The sequence below is a fragment of the Protopterus annectens genome, chromosome 3.part0, assembly GCF_019279795.1.
Source record: "Protopterus annectens isolate FY-2018-M chromosome 3.part0, PAN1.0, whole genome shotgun sequence".
Lineage (NCBI taxonomy): Eukaryota > Metazoa > Chordata > Ceratodontiformes > Protopteridae > Protopterus > Protopterus annectens.
The window spans coordinates 1,117,819,066-1,117,840,419 of NC_056731.1; the positions used below are offsets into that span (position 1 = coordinate 1,117,819,066).

The window sequence follows — 21,354 nt, forward strand, 5'->3', positions numbered from 1 at the left end:
TTGCTCATGAAAAAAAAACTGTGTAGACCAATTCTATGAATCACTTGGCCATGTTATTCTGTTGCCACTGCTATCACCATGGGTGAACACGTCTGATCAGTCACTCCGCTGGACTACCATATTTGCACCCTTTACCAGTGAGATCATTTTCTGCACTGCAGCCATTACAGGAGAGCAGTCTTTGTATATCTCAGGTTTGCTGTCATGTGATAACCTCAGGAGTTAAGGCTTCTGCATCCTCGCAAGCCTTTCTAAATCTCAGGGATTATTTGTTTAGTCATTTGAATCAAGCCTTCCCATATTGAAAAAATTATGGTAATTGTATGCTAGAAAAGGATTGTAACAGCTTGCATGTACTGAACATAAAGTAGTGTGTTATATATAGTACAGTAAACAGTTTAAATGGTCATGCTAATTTTTATCACATTCATTGAAATTTGCATATGTTATTTGTAGTGATATTTTTTTTTTCTTTCATTGTTTTGTACCTAGCTTAGCAGACCCAAGCCTCCAGACATTAACTGTGTTGACCAACTTGGAAATACTCCTTTGCATTGTGCAGCATACCGGAGCCAAAAACAGTGTGCCTTGAAACTTTTGAAGTACGGCGCCAATGAAAATATTAAGAACAAAAACAGTAAGTGTGGTATTTTGATGGTTTCATTGCTGTATATTGGTTACATGTGGCGCAATATATACATATATTTGTTAAAAAGCACATTGTGAGTGTTTTGCCATGTTTTCCCTCTTGTTAAATGGAACAGTTTTGAAAAGAGTTGCTTATCTTCTACTTCTATAAGATATTTATTTCCTTTTGCAGTGTTTTCCAATATTCATCATTTTTGGTGTGACTGTTGATTTTTATAAACTTCAAAGGGTAGCACTGATGGTGTATTTTAAGTTTATTTCTCAAAAGAATGGCATATCTGTAGTTGTTACGTAATGCATGTCTTTTTTGACAGCTTTAGTAAAAGAAAAATATTTGGTAAATGAGTATGTGTTTGTGGGATGTTAGGTACTACAAATATTCAGTAGTATTTTAAGATGGCAGTTCTTTGAAGTATGAAGGGCTTTAAAGGGTTAGTTGTTTGGTATCAGAGTCTTGCAATTTGTTCATCTCCATGGCATAGAGTAAAGCCATGAGTATTACCTAGCGACCCATGTTCAAGTAAGATCTTTGCATTTAGAGAGTTGGGTGGTGGAGGGTAGAAGTTGGTGGCTGTTGTCAGCTTACCCATCCTGGAGAGAGGGACTACTGGTTCGGGCTGCTGGCCGCATTCAGAACCATAAAGTGGAGGCTTGCTTGTGCTAGTAATGTATCATAAACCAGGGACATGAGCTTGCTGTACTAATCTGCTGATGGTAGTCATTGATTAAATATGTGGGTGAAGCATGCTGATATAGTTCTTTGTGGTGATGTGTGGGTTAAGGTTAATCCTGTTGTGTCCACGTGGATGATAGCGCCACTGTAGACTCTTAAGGCTTGGTGCGCAATTGACTTGGCAGATGGCTTCAGGGAAGGCTAGTGGTGTACTGATGGCTGTGATGAAACAACTTCTATTCCCACCTGAGTGATGGATCCACCATGTGGCTCTTGCTCAAGTCAGTGACACATTCACTGAGAGGGAATGAGTGAGCTCAAGACACATTGAAAAAAAACTGTTGACAGGCAGAAAACACCTAGGCATACCATTTGCCAAAGTTAGAGACCAGATTTTTGAGCTGCTTGATACAGAATTTCTGATGTTCATCGTGTTTCACTGTTGCAGTCATGACTGTAGGGTTCTTCCCTGCCAGCAGGCAGTCCTCGGTCGGCCAGAAGCCCAAAGTCTGGGTCCGGCGTTGGCTGTTCAACCATGCTCCCTAACGTCAGAGCGCCAGGAGTACAAAGCTGCAGCCGACGCCATCTTCTCCAGTCTTTCTTGCCGTGCGGTGATAGCAGTTCGCAAGTGCCGTTCAGCTGACTCCTGACTATTTTTTCTGATAAACTTCAGTCCGAAGATTTTCTTCTCCACTCAAAGCTAAGTACCCCGTTGGGGAAACTTTTTTCTTGCTCCACTCCGATGTCAGGAAAAAGTAAATAATTGTATTTCATGTGGGAAGCAAATACCTCATGAGGATTTTCATTCTTACTGTATTCCTTGCTTAGGCCCTGACCACAACATAGCTAGTTGTCGGTTTTGTGCTAGATTCAATCAACGTACAATTAAGCGAAGGTACGATTTTGATTTTCATTACTTTGGTAGGCACTTTAACTACAAAATGTCATTGGATACGGTTCCGGCTACCGGAGTTCACAAACGTCGCAAGGATAAAGACAGGCCTCCGAGGTCCAAATCTGATGATAGCGCACAAGCAGAGCCAGCTTCAGGTTCGGCCGTCGTCAGTGAGGTGCTTTTGCAGCCCCTGTCGTTGGCCATTTCAGAACCGATGGCCAAAACGGACTCTCATGAGGAGCCAACCAGGCCTTTAAATATTTCTATTGCAGGACCTTCGGACAATGCTCCTTCGGATGGGTCCGGAGCCGCTGTGCAGGTACCGGCTTCCGAAGGGGTTTTCAGGCCTACTCAGCTTCTAATAAAGGCAAAGCCAAAGACAAAGGCAAAGACTCCTTCTAAATCAAAGACTGCAACACAGGCCTCTTCTGAACCGGCTCCCAAGTCACAGAAACAGTTACTCAAGATGGCGGAGGATTTACTTACTATGATTAGGGGTTCACATCCCCCTCCAGATAAAAGGCCAGGGCAGAATGTTTATTATGATTCCTCTGATCAGGCTTCTCTTTCCTCAGTTTCTTCTTCTGACCAGGAATATTCTTTCCCTCCTTACGAGGATTCTGATGCTGAGGAATCCATTCCTTCAGCTTCTCCCCCTGAGGATTTCTCTTTTGGGGAAACTTTGTATGAAATGAGGGAACATTTCCACTGGGAAGGACAGGAGTATTTGGAATCTAAGAAAATACTGAGGGATTTTCTTCTTCTTCCCCAACATAGACCCCTGGCTATTCCTCCTGTTTTGGATATTGTGGCTGATGCCTTTTCGGAGGCTAACTTAACACCTGACTCTTTTCTTCCTGCTCCTGTTAAGCCTGATGGATATTACAGGGTTCCTGATTCCCACCAGTTTTTATACAAGAACCCTTCTGCTGACTCTGAAACCATTTCTCAGGGTCCTAAGGGAGTTAAGGCCCTTCTGCCAAAAATCCCATTCCTACTGAAAAGGATTCTCGATCCTTAGAAAGATGGGGCAAAAAGGTGTACACTTCTGCTACTTTGTCCATTAGGGCTTTAAACTGTCAGTTTCATATGCTGAAATACCAGCAATTTCTCTTGTCTGTGTTAAAACAAAAGCTTACTTCCATTTCTGCCTGTGCAGATGATAAGGAATTACATGACTTATTGCATGCCACTGAACAAGTTGGGAAGCATGGTTTACACTGTGGATTTGATGCCTTGGAGGCTTCTTGTAGGGCTGCGGCCTCCGGCACAGTCATTAGAAGGCATGCATGGCTAAAGGAACAAAATTTGCCTGAACAAGTAAAGGCTAAATTATTGGATGCTCCTGTTCAGCATAATGTTTTGTTTGGATCAAAATCTGAAGAGGTGATTAAAAAGATGGAGGATAAGGCGAAATCCATGCAAACAGTTAAAGATTTCTTATAAGTACAGCCACCTAGATTTCGCAGGAATTGGCTTTCAAAAAATTGGTCCTTTCTCACTTCAGACAGGCCGCAGAGGGGTAGATATAGACGCTCCAGAGGAAGGCCTCAAACACAAGCTTCTTATAGACCAAGACAGTCGACTGCTTCCACCCCTAGGGGAGGAGAGGACAGGTCACAAACTCAAAGGAAACATATTCAATGACTCCCTCTGTTGGGCTACAGGAACTTCTTGCCTGGAAGCCCCTCTCAGAGGAAAACTCTCTCTTTTTTATCAAAATTGGACTCAAATAACCCAAGACAAGTGGGTTTTGGATGTGGTTTTAAGAGGTTAGAAATTCCATTTTTATACCTTGCCAAGGCCAAGCGGATGGCCAGACCTTCCAAAACATCAATGGACGGAGGCCTTAAACCAGGTGGAAGCTCTTTTGGCTATGAATGCCATAGAACTGTTCCACTTTCAGAGATGGGAAAAGGTTTTTACTCAAGGCTCTTTCTAGTCCCAAGGAAGCAAAACTCATGGAGACCCATTCTGGATCTGTCAGTCTTGAACACCTTTCTTGAGATTCCAAAATTCAAGATGCTTACTCTACAGCAGCTACTTCCAATGCTGTCCAAAGATGCATGGATGGTAACTTTGGATTTAAAGGGGGCATATTTACACATTCCCATCAGGCAGGATCGCAGGAAAATACCTCAGGTTCAAGGCCGGATCGAGGCACTTTCAATTCTCTGCGCTGCCCTTTGGATTGTCTACTGCGCCCAGGGTCTTCACCAAATGCCTGGCTCCAGTAGTAGCTTACTGCAGACTCAAGGGAATTCAAATTTACCCTTATCTGGATGATTGTCTAATTCAGGCAGACAGCAAGGATATCTTACTCCAGCATCTAGAATTTGTACAGAACCTCCTCAAATTCCTGGGATTCTCTGTAAACATAAAAAAGTCAAATTTGACACCATCACAACAGATAACTTTTCTGGGTGCTCTTCTAAACACCACAACCCAGATGGCATTTCTGACATCCGAAAAACAATTACAGCTGGCTTCAACTTTCAAAACCTTGGCAACTTTAACTCAACTATCTGCAAGGAAATTCCTCCAGGCTTTGGGTTACATGGCCTCCTGCATCCTTCTCATACCATATACAAGACTACACATGTGGAAAATACAGTGGTACCTAAAAAGTGTATGGTCTCAGCATTGCCACAGTTTAGACATACTGATCTCCGTCCTTCCATGCCTTCAAAAGGAATTTCTTTGGTGGTCCAGGGCATGTGCTCTAAACAAATGGAAACCCTTCCGTCTGCCTCCTGCCACTCAGATTCTAACCACGGACGCCTCGGATTATGCTTGAGGAGTCCATTTTCAGGGCAACTGTCTGCAGGGCCTTTGAACAAAGGCTCAGAAGCACCTGCATATCAATTTAAAGGAAATGTTAGCCGTTCAGAAAGCTCTATTGGCCTTCAGGAATCTTTTACAACCAGGACAACTACTAATACGGACAGACAAACACCACAGTTATGTGGTATATAAACAAACAAGGGGGATCTCATTCCTACCCCCTTTGCAGACTAGCCATGGATCTATGGAACACAGCTCTAGCTTGCAATCTGGATCTTCAAGCACAGTTTCTACCAGGGAAACAAAACTTCCTGGCAGACAGTCTGAGTAGAAACCTTTTGGATCCACACAAGTGGATGCTGGACACCAAAATTTTCAGGATGATGATAGCAGTCTGGGGATGTCCTCACATAGACCTCTTTGCATCCCATCTCAATCATCAACTACAGAATTTTTGCACCAGGTCTTTCCACAGAACAGCTTGGAAAGTGGATGCCCTGTCATTCAGTTGGGGGAACCTCTCGGGATATGCCTTTCCGCCTCTTCCTCTTCTTCCACGGGTCTTATTAAAGATAAAACAGGACAAGCCCAGGATGATAATCTTGCTGGCTCCAAATTGGCCTCAGCAGTTTTGGTATCCAACTCTAAAAAACCTATGTCTGGAGCCCCCTTGGGTTTTACCTCAGTCTCCGAACCTTCTGTCCCAACATCAGGGTCAGGTTCTACACTCTCATGTCAGAACTCTCAGCCTGGCGGCCTGGTTAATCCAGGGCCTTTGATTTCTTCTTTCCTACCCAAGCAGGTTATGGATGTCATTTTAGAAGCCAGACGTCCTAGCACTAGAAAATCTTATGTAGGAAAATGGAAAAGATTTTGTTCCTGGATGCAGGCTCAGGATTCTGATCCTCTTCTTCCTAACATTACCTTAATTTTACTTTACTTGACAGATCTCTTACATGAGGGTCTCTCTTTCTCTTCCATTAAGATACATGCCTCTGCAATTTCTGCTCATTATAATACAGACCCTCCCATCTTTTCCCACCAGCTCATGAGACAGTTTCTCAGAGGAGCTAAGAACTTAAGACCTCCAAGATCTCCTCCTATTCCTGCTTGGGATCTCAACTATGTTTTGGAAAAACTAACCTTGCCTCCTTTTGAGCCTGCTGCCTCTTCTGACATCAAGTTTTTATCTTGGAAGACAGCTATCTTGTTAGCCCTAACCTCTGCCAGGAGAGTTTCAGAGTTACAAGCTCTTATGGCTGTGGAACCTTATATTATTTTTCATCAAGACAGGGTATCTTTGAGGACTAATCCTACCTTCATGCCTAAGGTGGTTTCCAAAGTGGCTTTAAATCAAACTATCCACTTGCCAACCTTTTTCCCCACTCCTCAAAATAAAGGGGAAAGGATCTTACATTCCTTGGATGTACACAGACAACTACGTTTTTACCTGGACAAAACCAAGGACATCAAAAAATCAGAACAGTTGTTTGTTTCTTATGCTTCAAGTTCCCAAGGTAAAGCCATTTCAAAACAGACCATTTCTAAATGGATTGCTCATGGAATCAGATTTTGTTATTCACACCATGGAAAGCAAATCCCAGGGAGTATACGGACTCATTCCACCAGAGCGGCTGCCACTTTTGCAGCCTTCCTCAGGGGAGTTCCTACCAAAGACATTTTGGAAGCTGCAACTTGGAGTTCAGTGCATACTTTCTCTAAGCACTACAATCTACCTCTCTACTCTAAGTCTAGGGCAGGCTTTGCCTCTGCAGTCTTGCAGGGCCTTCTAGCCGCCCCTTCTTCTTTATGACCACCTCGCTTTCTTTCAGCTTTGGGATTCTACCCTACAGTCATGACTGCAACAGTGAAACACGATGAACATAGTACAGTTGTGTACACCTACCATAAATGTAGATGTTTGAGTGTCTTCACTGTTGCAGTCTGGGTTTCCCGCCCTCCTGTCCCCTCTTATGTTTACTTTTGTGTGGTTCTTTTTTTCACCATTCTTCTGAGGTGGATTTGCAAAGGTTATGGGACCTTTTTCATTTTGGGACTCCTGACATCTGGGGCAAGAAAAACTGGAGAAGATGGCATCGGCTGTCAGCTTTGTACTCCTGGCACTCTGACGTCAGGGAGCATGGTTGAACAGCCGACGCCAGACCCAGACTTTGGGATTCTGGCCGACCGAGGGCTGCCTGCCGGCAGGGGAGAACCCTACAGTCATGACTGCAACAGTGAAGACACTCGAACATCTACATTTATGGTAGGTGTACACAACTGTACTTTTTTTATTATCAGTCTTTTTGCAGCAGTTTTTTTAGCCATTGCCGTTTCCATGACCTTTCATTAGAATGGGTTTGAATGACAGATTATGCCTGCTACCCATAACAATATGTTATGCACCTGTCTCTGAATTTTCTTTGGTATCAAATACTAATCTGTCTGCATTTAAAAAAAAATTGCAGCTGTTGTGTGCATGGAGAACTAATTACTGAATGTTTAGAGGCAGTACTTTGAAACTTGTTGAATTAACAGTTTTACTTGAAAGCTCATAACTGGTGGTAAGAATTTGTGCACCAACAGATTAACGTGTATTATCCTGTGTCATGAAATGTTGTGTAATGCTCATTATATTCTGTAAAAAGGGATTTCATGCACCTGTTCAGTTGCTTATATGTAGTCAATTGTTTGGGGCCATTTTACCAAAGATCTGAGAAATTATAGCTCTCATGAAGGACTATAATAAAATGTCTGTACAGAAGGAATAGTTTGAAAATGTTGGACGAATTTCAGTTATAATAACTCAAATTAAGTACGTTGAACTACTGAGCAGATGCCATTATGCTGTAATTTTTTCCAAATAATTTCGGCACACATTTTCCCCCCAACATCTTTATTAAATTTCCTCATGTGACAAAGGCAATCTTACATTTATATAAATGAAAAACATACAAAATGGTATCACTTTAGTTGCAAACAGTTTATATCACAGGCACCATTGAAACAACTGTAGTTGTAAACATTATAAATCACTTATAAACCATCCAGTCATTGTCAGTTAAGCATTATATAGCTCATTCAAATTCTGGCTCTTAAACATCGTTTCTGCTCTGCATATACTGTTCCCATAATTCACATTTTTTTTTCTATGTCGTTTGCTGCTTCCTTTTTCTAAAGATCCCAGTTCCAATTGTTTTATCTCTGTTACTATATTCACTACTTCTAGTAAAGTTGGTCTAAACTTTGATTTCCATTTTCTGGTAATTGGTTTTTTGGTAGCCACCATAATTAAACTCAGCAAGGCTTTACTATGTCTAGGCAATTCCGATTCTATAGCATAACTCAAAAAAAAAAATCATCTCCCCAGTCCATCCAATCCGCTCACCCAGCATCTATGACAGAGCAGTCCGCAGGGAATCCCAAAAGTCTGCCAGCTCATCACAACTCCAGAAAATATGTTCCCAGCTATCTCTTTCTTGCCCGTCACACCTCCAACATTTGCTATTCACATGAGACATGAGGAAAAATTCTTTGGAGTCTACTTGGGGTATAAAAATACCTATGTAAACATTTCCAGGGAAAGATCCTTAGTCTTCTAGACTTTTTTCCATATTAGTTTCAACACACTTTTGACTGTATTTCAGGAACAAACAAAACTATACAGTCTTTAATGCTTTCATAAAAGTGATCATGTAAAGGTCTGCGATAACATTTTCCAAATATAATTATATTGGTGAGTATTCATGAGTACTTGTTTTTACCTTGAAAATCAAATGCTAAAACACCAAAATTGAAAAAAAGGAGACACTGTGCCACTGAGTTGAAGTTCTTATTCAAATGACTTCATCAGACTCAAACATCATAAGACAACGAGAAGTTTAAAAAGTAGAATATATGAACATATTTGTGCTTTGAAAACAAGTGACATGAATAATGCATTGCAAAAGCATAAACAGAACTTTAAACATTTCAAAAGGTTATTTTCTGTATTGGATTATGTAGATATGGGGAAAAATGGGTGGATATGAGAAAATTTTACCTGAAGCTAAAATGTAAAGATGGTAGCTATTGTTGAATGCTAATGATGAGCCAAGGCACATTGGAGCAGTTAATTATAAATGTATTTAACAGTTGAAGTTTAAAGCATTGAATGTAAATTATTAGCCAGTAGGATGGTTTTTGATCATGTGGTCAGTTGTTTTCAGATATTTAAATGTTAATTGTTTTGTAATGGTTTGAGTCTGATTAATTCTGTTGGCAAATGAAAGATGAAAATGCTTGCTTGCTTTTTGAATTGTCCATTCTTTGTAGCGGTTTTTGTATTTCTTATTCAAATGCGTGGAAGAAAACAGCCCTCTTTTAAAAATATTTGAACTTTACTCTAGTTTGTGGTTTGACCTTACTGAGTGCAGAGATGTCTGCTTTGAGGAATGAAATGAAATGGGGGAACGCGGCAATAAAATAAAAAGTAAGAAACATTATTCTACATTGCTCTAAACTTATTTGAAATTATGTCTAGTATAATGACCCAGTAAAGGTTGTCAACTTCTTTACAAATAAATGCATTGCCAGCTTCACTACTGAGACTTTTAATCGAAGATATGCAATACCTAAATCCTTTATTCCCCCTGTTATCTCTAAGGATCTTTTACTGAAAGTACTAACCAAGACCAAAACTACTTCCTCCATGGGACCTGACAGCTCACCAAGTTCAATCAGTAATCGTGCCTTTGCAGACCCACTCTTTAAACTGTTTATCTTTAGTTTAGCTGCTGATCTTATCTCTCATGATTGGCACACTGTTCAAAAGGGTGGTCTTACATGATCAGTCATTCTTATAAATCTCCGCTGCAGAACTATGGAGCATATTATAACTGACCTCATTAACTATCATATCAAGAATCCTATTTGACTTGACCCCCAACAATTTAGCTTTGTGAAGGTTAGATCCTGTCTACTCAGTCTAGTAAAATTCTTTGAAGGAGGTAGCCATGTGATAGATGCAGTTCTGGGGCCTCTCGTTTTTGGCCTTTACTTCTCATATCTGTAAGCAAAGAGCCAAGATCTCTGGCTAACAAAGTTTACAGGTGACTACAAAGTATGTTTGTTACCAAGTAACAGTTCAATACGTGTTAGAAATTAAAATAACGTATGAAAGCATAATATCTCAGCTGGACAGTAGAATTAAATGTCAAGTATCTTGAAGAAAGTATGACTATGTATAACTAAATATGATCCAGCCATATGAAGCAGATTTCCTCCCTAACCCAATTCAAGCGTAACTTGAACAGTTGTATGGGGAACAGGAAATTCATCCCTCACTTGGCACCTGTCTCTCTAATGGACACAGGTAACCTGTAAATGGTTCATCTCCCAGGCGTCTGCTACACCTCTCAAGGATACCAGAACTTGTCAGAGATTTGGGATGCATGGCTAGGCTTAAAATGTCCCTTGTGGTCATTAGCCAAGTAAACACTCATAGATATATATATATATATATATATATATATATATATATATATATATATATATAACAGAATATACACAATCATATTGTATCTTTAGGAATGCAGGAATAGCAATATTTATAGCACATTACATTGGAGGTTTTTGATGTGAATGGATCAGCCACTAGGAGACTTGCAAGCACAGTACCTCTTCAGTTCAGTAGATGAGATTTAAGTTTTTCTTTCTTTATTTATTTTTAAATAGGGTGAAACTGCTAGCAACATATGGGGAGGAAGGGGCATCCCCATTTACATTGTGTGAATTTTCTTTACAGACTAGATGCTTGCCTTCAGAGCTCAGTGGTTGGTGGAGGGTACCATCTATGTAGGAGAATGAAGGAAGGGCATTTTTCTGCTTGATGTAAAATTTGGTGTGCCATTTTAGTAGACTAAAATCACCAACGGAACAAGGAGATCCGACCAGCCAGGAAAGATGCTCACAGCAAACCACTGAGTGTAACCAACAGTCAAGTCCACACTGTGCAAGAACTGTGTACGAAAACGAACCCAACACAGCAGTGATTAAAACAAGTTTATTGCACAATTCCAAATGATACCAAACGAGTTTACCTAGGTTTCGTCCGAGTGAACGAACTTCATTAGAATACACATCCTAATTGCAAACCAAGACTTAAATACACAAGGTCACACCCCACTTGATACAAATCATTGTAGCTTGTTAAAGGCTAACACTTAGTTAAAGTGATGGTAACAATAATAATAAATAGTAAACCGTGTTCATACTTGACTGAAGTCAGTACTTAAAAACAATAAACTAAGAATTTTTGCACTGTCTAAACCTAAAAATATTGCAAATCAATTGATTGTATTAAACATGACCTATACACAATGATGATTAATTAAACATATACAAAACATATATATAATATACCATAAATGATATTAAAGACCATTATAAAATACGTAATTCTATTTAATCTAAAAATATATATGTATGTATAAATGTGTGTATGTTGAAATACATAGTATCCCTTATATGATTGTAAATGTAATTGTAAATATTAACTAAATGATATAAAATATATATATATATATATTTAACTAAATTATATAAAATATATATATATATATATATATATATATATATATATATTTAACTAAATTATATAAAATATATATATATATATATATATATATATATATATATATATATATATATGTGTATCTAAAAACTATCTAAAAATTCACATCTAAATTCTAATAATAATCAATGTTGTTAATTATATCTTAAAAAATTATTATTTGCCCTTAATCCTATTAAACTGTAAAATAGGTTTTATGGTGCAAAATTCGTTCAAACCTGGTCGATTATAAGCGTCTAAACATATCTGCCATCTCAATTCATAGATGTCCAAATCATATTTGGTAATCCTTCCCTGTAAATCATGGTCAATGTGTTGGATAATACAAAATTTAAACTTATGATTAGCATAAGTCTGTATATGTCTAACAAGAGCATTAGTTGTTTTCAAATGTTTTATATCCAGCAGATGATCCTTCACTCTATCTCTAAAATGTCTGCTGGTTTTGCCAACATAAAATGCTTGGCAATGCTGACATAATGCAAGATACACAACATTGGATTATAACAATTAAAATGACCATTAATCCTAATGCTGTGAGAATTCACAACAAGTCGGTTACCTGTGCAGTGTATATGGGTGCACACAGTACACCTCCCACATCTGAAATTACCAACAGGTCTGTTGGACCGTTCTTTACCAAAATTAATTTCTCTTTCAAAAATATCTTTAAAGGACAAATCTTTCCTGTAAACAAAATTTAATTGCCCCTGAAATAAATGTCCCAAAGTGTTATCTCTAACCAAAATCTACCAATTCCTATTAATGATGGTTTTAATATCTTCAAAGGAATCATTAAATGTTGAAATGTACAACGGCGTTTTGTTCGAAACCGGTTTTATCACTGTGTTGTTTAAATTAGTTCTGTCACTTGAAAAACCATGACGTAATATGGCTTCATATGTCCCTGTCTGTCTTTTGTACTTCACCTCGTGTAAAATGTTTTCACATAACTGTTGGGGATACCCCCTGTTGTAAAACATAGACGACATATAAACCAATTCCCTGACAAAGTCCTCATCATCACTCACCATTCTGGCCGCCCTGACCATCTGCCCCTTAACAATGGCCTTTTTCTGATGGTCAGGGTGCCAACTCTCAAAATGAAGGTAAGAATTGGAAAAGGTTGGATGTTAAGTTGTCAATCTCGCCTTCATTCTTGCTTGATGGGTTCGGAGCCGATCCCTCGGCTCCGACTCGGCACTTGCTAAGCTCGAGAGTCACTTTTACCAGCTCGAGGCAGCCCCATATCCCATGATGCAAGGCGGTAAGTACCCAGATCTCGTTTGCCGCTTAGGAGGTCTTTTACCAGCTCCTGGTAAGTTGTTCACTTTGTGATATTTAAGCCCCTTTTTAGTCAAAAACCTTTATTGATAGTTTTAAGTTTAATTGTACCTTTTCTGACAGAAATTCCCTGTCTCCTTTAATTTTTGTTAGTCAATCTTTTCCCTATCCCATCCCCCCCCTGTTAGGGTGTGTGTGTTGGTTTATAGAATACCTTTTGGTATTTTATTTAACTTTTTGACTGGTGTGTGTGTGTGTGTTTTTTTTCGGCACCATGTCAAAGGAGAGGGTCTCAGGTTTTAAGAAGTGTGACTCGTGCTGTCAGAAGATGTCTCTGACAGACGGTCACACTTGCCTGTATTGTCTGGGCCTCTTCACCTGCAGGACTCCTGTGCTATTTGTCACTCCTTCAGCCAGAGAGTCCTGCAGGAGAGAAAATAAACTGATTCTTAGGGGTTTCTGCCGGAGGGCTCTCCGCCAAGTCGGCTCCACCAAAATCAGTAAAACCTTCCAAGGCCCAGGCTTCTGTATCTAAGCCTGCGGCCTCGGCTCTGAGTCGAGATCGGCTCCGGCTGGGCGATTCTAGCTGACAAAGCCTTCGCACCGATGGCTATCGGTGCCGAATCTGTATTGGCCCGATCGGCTCCGACACCCATGTGGCACAGGCATCGTGTCGGCTCCGATCGGCTCCGACACCGTTACTGGTGGCTGTATCGCTCCGGGAGCCGATACATCGAGGCTTCCTGTCGGCTCCGAGGTCGGCTCGACAGGATCTGTATCGGCTCTGATGGCTCATTCCAGGAAGAGGTCGAGGTCTCCTTCCTTGGAGCCGATACTTTCGGCTCCGCTTCACCTCTTCTATCGGAGGAGCCATCGGAGCCGATCTTCAAGGTCATCCAGGTTGTCAGATCATGACCTAGAGAGAGTGGTCAGTAGATTACTCAAGTCACAGGTACTGGCCCAAATGTTACACAGTCCGTCTCAACAGACGACTGTTGGTCCACACCCGTTACAGTTCCTCCTTCAACTCTACCCCAGAGCTTGGAGTTGGAGTCTTCGAATGGTTACTGCTACGGCTGGAGGACGGATACCCCTTCTGTTCCTTCAGCCTCTACTCTTATCTCCTCTTGAGACCTTTCCTTAGAGGGATTCGTGGTCGGGCTTCCATGGTCTCCTCCGAGGGGTGAGTGGCATCGGACCCTTGTCCGAACCCGCTCTTCCTTGGAGCCTCGGCCCTGGTGAGCTCGGCCGACATCTGCCTCGAGACTTCCCTCGTGGTCCCTGGAGTTCCTAGCTCTTGAGCGGTTCTCTCGACCTGCCTGGGAGGGAGCATTCGAGGTGATGAAGAGTGTACTGGCCACTGGTATCAGTCAGCAGTCTGTTCCCGTAGCTCCTCCCCTATAGTACCTGTTGACATCTCTGCCACTTCTCTTGCTACAGGACCCAGAGATCCTCCGCCTCAGGTTTCCCATTGGAATTTCCCCTCTTCCGAGGATTCTCCTGATGTTTCGAGATCCTCCTAGGAAGAGGACTTGTAAGAGGAAGCATGTAGACTCCCCGAGTCTGTCACTGGATACTGACTTTGATGAGTCAGAGGGATCCCTAGATCCCCTCTGAGGATGTCTCCTTCTCAGACATCCTAGAACTTCTGAAACAGAGGGAAACTGGCCCACCAACAATCCCTCTGAGGATGAGTCAGTATACCTAGAGGCGCTTGGATCTCGGCCCTCCACCTCCTGGGTATCTCCGCCTTCGACCCCCTTATGCAGGTGATTGCACGAAGGCGTGGGCAGCTCCTGACTCTGTAGAGCCAGTCCCTAGGAGGCCTTCAAAATTTATCACTGCCCCGGCGACAAACAATTCCTTACTAAGGGTGTCCCCGCTGATGCCATGGTGGTGGCTGCGGCCACCAAAAGGAACTTGCAGATCCTCCGTGCCCATCATCCTCCTAATAAGGACTCTAGGACCATGGATAGGCACGTAAGCGGATGTTTTCCTCAGCGACCTTTGCTCGCTGAATTACCTATGTCACTTCACCAGACTCCAAAGGGATATCCTGAAGGAGCTGGGAGAAGTAGTTCAGGATCCTACAGCTGCAGGGGCTCAAGAAAAATTGCTTCTCAGCTAGGAACCCTCAATTCCATTGCAAACTCCTCCATGCGGCTAATATCTTATGCTGCGGATGGAGCGTAGAGCCGCAGGCACAGGTGTGGCTCTTAGGCGCCAAGCCTGGATGCGGCTATGTGATTTTCGGATCCCTTTAAGGCGTCCTTCACAAATTCTCCCTTTGATGGGTCAGCTTTGTTTGGCCCTCAGGTGAAGGAACCTTGACCAGGTGCGAGCAGGACGGCAAGACTCTTTCTGCTGTTGGAGTCCGTTTTCCACCCCTTCTAGGCCTTATCCCAAAGGACAGAAGGGTGGGAAGATGTGGTTCCGTAAATCCCAAGGAGTCACGCCGGATTCACGTGGTCAGTTTACCCCTAGAGGCAGAGGGGTAACAATAACAGACGCCGCTCTAGAGGCAGAGGGGGTCCGAAGAACCAGGGAAACAGGGAGCCTCTCTCTGACAAGCCCTTTCAGCATCCCTGAGGTGTTGCCCGGCTGTCCCTCCTTGGAGGCAGTCGGGGGAAGATTATCACTGTACCCAGAAGCCTGGCATTCCCTCACTCAAGACAGATGGGTACAGTCGATCATATCCAAGGGTTACATAATTCCTTTCGAGGAAAGTCCTTTCCCTCAAATTCCCTTCCAGATGTACCACCCAGTCTAAGGGACATTGCAGAGTTAGAAATCGCAAAACTACTGCAAAAAAGAGCCATTCAGCCAGTTATAATAGACCATTCAGAGCCCGAATCTACTCAAGGTTTTTGGTCCCCAAAAGACGGAGACTGGAGACCAATATTGATCTCAGCAGACTCAACAAGTCTGTCAGGAAGACAAGATTCGAATGGTCACTCTTCAGTCAATTCTGCCCTTCTTACAGAAGGACAACTGGATGTGCTCAATAGATCTTCAGGATGATCACATCAAAATTCACAGACGCCCAGGAGATTTCTCCGCGCTGGGGTCCAGTCATTTCCAGTTCAGAGCCCTGCCCTTTGGTCTCACTACAGCCCCCAGAGTGTTCACCAAATGCATGGCAGTGGTCACGGCTCACCTGAGACGCCAAGGATGCCAGGTGTTTCCGTATCTCGACGACTGGCTCCTGTCAGCCACCACCAGGCATCAGCTTATACAAGCCAGGGATTACACAATAGACCTTTGTTCTCATTTGGGCATCTCAATCAACTTCGAAAAGTCATCCTTATCGCCCTGCCAGTCTATTACCTTCATAGGCAAACTTAAACACTGTTCGATGTCAGCTACCCTTACAGAACAAAGAGTTTCAGACATTCAGACTCATGTCAGGATCATTCTGGCCAGCAAGAAAATACAGGCCAGAATGGTTCTGAAGGTATTAGGTCTCATGGCTGCGCCATTACTCTTCTTCCCTGGCTCGATTCTACATGCGCCTTCTTCAGTGGATGCTGTTCACACAGTGGTCATACCAGCAACTTCCAATGCGTCACCAGATTCTGGTGACACAGACATGCAAAGAACATCTTGCTTGGTGGATCACATCGCCTCAGGTTCACCAAGGCAGGTGCTTTGTACCTCCGTCCCCGATAGCCACTGTCACCACGGATGCCTCCTGATCGGGTGGGGGTCATTATCAGGGCAGGATGGTTCATGGGACGTGGCAACTGCTCGAGTACCATCTGCACATAAATGTCCTGGAGATGAGAGCAGTGCTTTTAACGTTGCAAGCCCTCAACGACTTTCTTCCCGTAGGGACAATTGCAGTCCACACAGACAACATGTCTGTAGTTTGGTATATCAACAAACAGGGCGGAACCAAGTCCTACCCCTTGTGTCGAGGCGCTCCGACTTTGCCAATGGGCGATCTCCTCTCATCCGTTTCTGGTACCAACGCATCTCCCTGGAAAACCAACATTATAGCGGACAGATTGAGCAGAGCTATCCTCATGCCTCACGTGGTCTCTCAAGCAATCTATAGCGGAAGAGATTTTTCTGGAATGGGGTCGTCCATGTTGCGATCTTTTGCTACTCCCCAAAACAGCAAATGTCCAGACTTCTTCAGCCTCTTCCCTCTATCAGGCCATCCCCCAGAGACGCTCTGACCCAGGATTGGCCCCAGGGACTTCTTTATGCCTTCCTCCATTTCCTCTGATCCCTCAGGTGATCCAGAAAGCTACCGCTTTGAGAGCCAAATTGATTCTCATTGCCCCTTACTGGCCTTGACAAGTTTGGTTCCCGTTCCTCCATCATCACCTTTTGGTGCAGCCGGCATCTGGACCCAGTGCCAGATCTACTGATTCACCAATCCGTCAGCTGCACCGTCAATCCCTTCTCTCAACCTCACAGCATGGTTGCTCCACTTCCTTCCTTAGCCAGGCTTCCTTTGATCTCTAACCCAGTTAGAGACATCATAGTAGTTTCACTAAAATCCTCTACCAGGAGGATTTACACAAGCAAATGGAAACATTTCTCTTATTGGGCTAAGGCCCAAAATATTGATCCTTTTACTGCCCCTGTTCAGGCAGTTCTGGACTTCTTAGCAGAGATTTTTCATGCAGGCTCCTCTTCTTCCACAGTCAGGGTTCAATTGGCTGCTATTTCCAATTTTCATGTCGGGATAGCAGATCATAATATTATGTCCCATAGGCTCTGCAGGGCCTTCTTGAAGGAATTTTTCTACTAAAACCTCCAATCAGGACTTCTCCTCCACAATGGGTTCTACATCTAGTGCTGACATCCTTGATTCTTCCCTTCGAGCCAGCTGTTTCTTGTTCCTGAAATATCTTTCTTGGAAAACGTTATTTCTAGTGGCTATTACATCTGCCAGGAGGGTGTCTGAACTTCATGCTCTTTCGTTCGACCCCTATTTGGTTTTTCACAAAGACAGAGTATCTTTGAGAACTAACCCAACCTTTTACCTAAGGTCGCTTCAAAGAACAATTTGAATCAATCCATTGATCTCCCGGTATTTTCCCTAACTATTCAGACAGAGCTGAACAAAAGCTACATTATCTTGATGTCCATCGTCAACTTAGATATTATTTGGACAGAACAAAAAAATTTAGAAAATCTGATCAACTTTTTGTTTCCTATGCGGATAATAAAAAAGGCCTTCCTGTTTCTAAAGTGACTTTGTCCAGATGGCTTTCTTGGTCATCACTGAAATTTATACTCAGGGGAAAACAGCTGTGCTCAAAACCTAAAGCACATTCAACTAGGAGTTTAGCTACTTCTACAGCTTTTCAAGCTAGACTTCCTTTGGACACTATTTGTGCAGCCACTTGGGCTACTCCTCACACTTTTGTTTCCCATTACAAATTGGACTTGGCCTCCAGGGACAGAGCCAGTTTTGGCTCTACAGTCCTCAAGAGTTTGTTCCATTGAGCCACCCAGGATAGAGGTGCTAGGGACGGTCCCATCAAGCAAGAATGAAGGCGAGATTGACAACATTAAGAAGTTATGTACCTACCATAACGTTCCATGTTAGTTGTCTTCCTTCTTTCTGCGACCCTCCCCCCCTGGCCTGGACAGACCTTGTATAAGAAACTATTATGCTAAAGACCATTCAGACCTGGTCCTTTTTCCATCTGTAAGTTTCTTCTTCCTTTGGGAAGTATTTTATGCTTGGTGTTATTGCCCTTTGTCAACAAACGAGATCTGGGTACTTACCGCCTTGCATCATGGGATATGGGGCTGCCTCGAGCTGGTAAAAGTGACTCGAGCTTAGCAAGTGCCGAGTGGAGCCGAGGGATCGGCTCCGAACCCATCAAGCAAGAAAGAAGGCGAGAGAAGACAACTAACATGGAACGTTATGGTAGGTACATAACTTCTTATTTCCTATATATATTCGATTTTAATTCACCATTGACTCTGTCGTAAGATAATTTGATGTCTAAGTATGTAATAACTTCATAACTGGCTTCATAAGTAAACTTTAAAAAACGTACAGTATTGTTGATGTACTCAAAAAATGAGTTCAATGCCCTATGATCTTCATCCCAGATGATAAAAATGTCATCCAGGTATCTTGAATATGTTTTAATATGTTCGTAAAATTCACTTTTGAATACATAATTATATGCCCAATAGGTCATGATGAGATTGGCATACATGGGGGCACAAGCTGCCCCCATAGCCACCCCATCAACCTGTTGGTAATAATTACCTTCATAAAATATAAAATTGTTGTGCAATACAATGTCCATTAAATTAACTAAGGTGTTAATCCTATCCTGATCATAAACATGGGTCTCAAAAAGTTGTTCCTCAAGCCATATTAACCCAATATCATGTGGAATAGCTGAAAATAAATTACATACATCCACTGTTACGAAACAATAACCATCCTTCATGTCAAAATCTTTCATTTTCCCTAAAAAATCCCATGAGTCCTTGGTAATGTATGGAAATGTTGACATACCCATTTTAAAGTGGTGGTCCAAAAATTGACTAATGAAGCAAGTTTTGCTCCTTTTCCTATCCACTATTGGTCGAAACTGTAAATTGTTTAACCCTTTATGTATTTTGGGTATACCAAAAACCCCACTAATAACAGGATGTTCATTAACCAAATAATTATATTCTATTTCCGAAATCTCCCCTTGAAACAACATGTCCTCAAGTGATAAATCTATTTTTTTTATAGGCAATGTTAATTTCATTTAAACTTACTTCAACGTAAGAGTCATTGAGTAACATAGTTGTCATATAAGAAATGTAGTCACATTTGTCAGTAATAACCACACCATTACCCTTATCAGGTTTCATTATTCTAATGTCTTTAATACCACATATATGTCTAAGTGTGGCTTGTTCATCCTTAGTCATGTTGGTGTGTGTAGGTTGTTTGTAACATTTGTGAAATTTTCTAATGTCAATTTCACTCAACTTTTCAAAAGTGGCCACCTTCTCGTTCATTGGGGAGTTAAACACACTAGGCTTAATAAATTCCCCATTAATGGGCCTGTTCTCATTATCAGGACTGTTATCAAACAAAACTTTTAAATTTAATTTACGAGTAAACAGCTTTAAATCCAAAATAGAATCAACTAAATTCCCTTTTCTACACGGAACAAAACTAAACCCTCTTGAAAAAAGGTTAACATATTGACTGTCCATGGGAACCTTAGAATAATTAAAAAGTTTAAAGTCACCCTGACTATTAGTGGTAACAATGGGATTACTTAAAAAATCAGTGGGATTACTTAAATGATCACTATTCATAACTTCCAAAACCGTGTTGTTATTGTCATGGTGTATGTCATTGGAAAAATTATTATGTCCAACCATATCACCCACCATTGCTTCATCAAAATATGATTCAGGATCTAAGTTAATGAAAAAATCAACATAAGAGTGGTAATCGTCCCGTGTTATAAGGGTAACCTGATGGGGATCATCCACACAACCCACATTATTCTCGTATCCTGACATCAATCCAATATCACTGTTACAGACAGAATCAACCAAAACACCATCATTATTGAGGTACTCGTGTACTGAGATTCATTAAAATGTTGTCCTCTACGTTACCTTGCACAGGCTGCAAAAAGGAAATGCTGTTACAAAAATTAACAAAGGAACTGTCATTGGTGACTATAGTACTGTCGCTGTTGTTGCGCAAACAAAAACTAGGCTTCACTACTAACAATTCGTTAACGTCATCATACTCATTTGGAACCAGCCCATTAATTGAATCGCTATCAATAATCAGTGTAACATTCAATTCAGTGTTAAGACCACAACCTGATGATATCAAATTCCTTTTCTGATCATCCAAAAAACAGTCTGTGTTAGTGAACAAACCGTCCAAAAACGGCTTATCAGCTCCTTCCAGCTGTGTAAAAGTCTCTATATCTATGGTTGTGTGCTCCAAATTTCCCGTCGTGAATGTTGAATTACCTTTCATTGTTTGCGCGTCTTCCAAGCGTTCCTGGGATTTTTGTTGAATAAAAAATCCTTTTTTGGTTGAACCCCCATGTTGCCGTGGTCACCTCCTTCTACTACATGCCCCTGATTCTTGAGTCTGTCTGAACACCGCAGTCCGTCATCAATGGGGCTATCGTTGAACGTACGAGTGTCACTGTCATCACGTTCACAACAGGAGGTGACGTCTTCTACTTCCTCAGTGTGTCTCTCATGCACCCTTTTGTTGTCTTTACCATGGCAACTAGTGACTGACGTGGATTTAGGATAGATTTTCCCCGTTTCATAACTTAGAATGTCCCTCTGAATTTTGTTGTTCTTCTGAAATATTCTATCACAGCTGTATTCCATGTCCTTGATGATGTGGGTGTAATTCGTATAAAACTGGTCAAACAAAAGGTCCTTACTGATATTATTGTTTAAAACATCCAATTCCGTTAACAGACCTTCAAT

General features: G+C 41.7%; 1 protein-coding gene across 1 annotated transcript in view; it reads left to right on the forward strand.

The window, feature by feature from the left end:
* OSBPL1A (oxysterol binding protein like 1A) overlaps positions 1-21,354 on the forward strand; it is a gene marked incomplete in the record, with an annotated part of 2,690,541 nt that overhangs the window by 659,554 nt on the left and 2,009,633 nt on the right. The window contains 1 exon segment of the mRNA XM_044065352.1: positions 493-637. Within this exon segment, the coding sequence (XP_043921287.1) occupies positions 493-637 (145 nt within the window).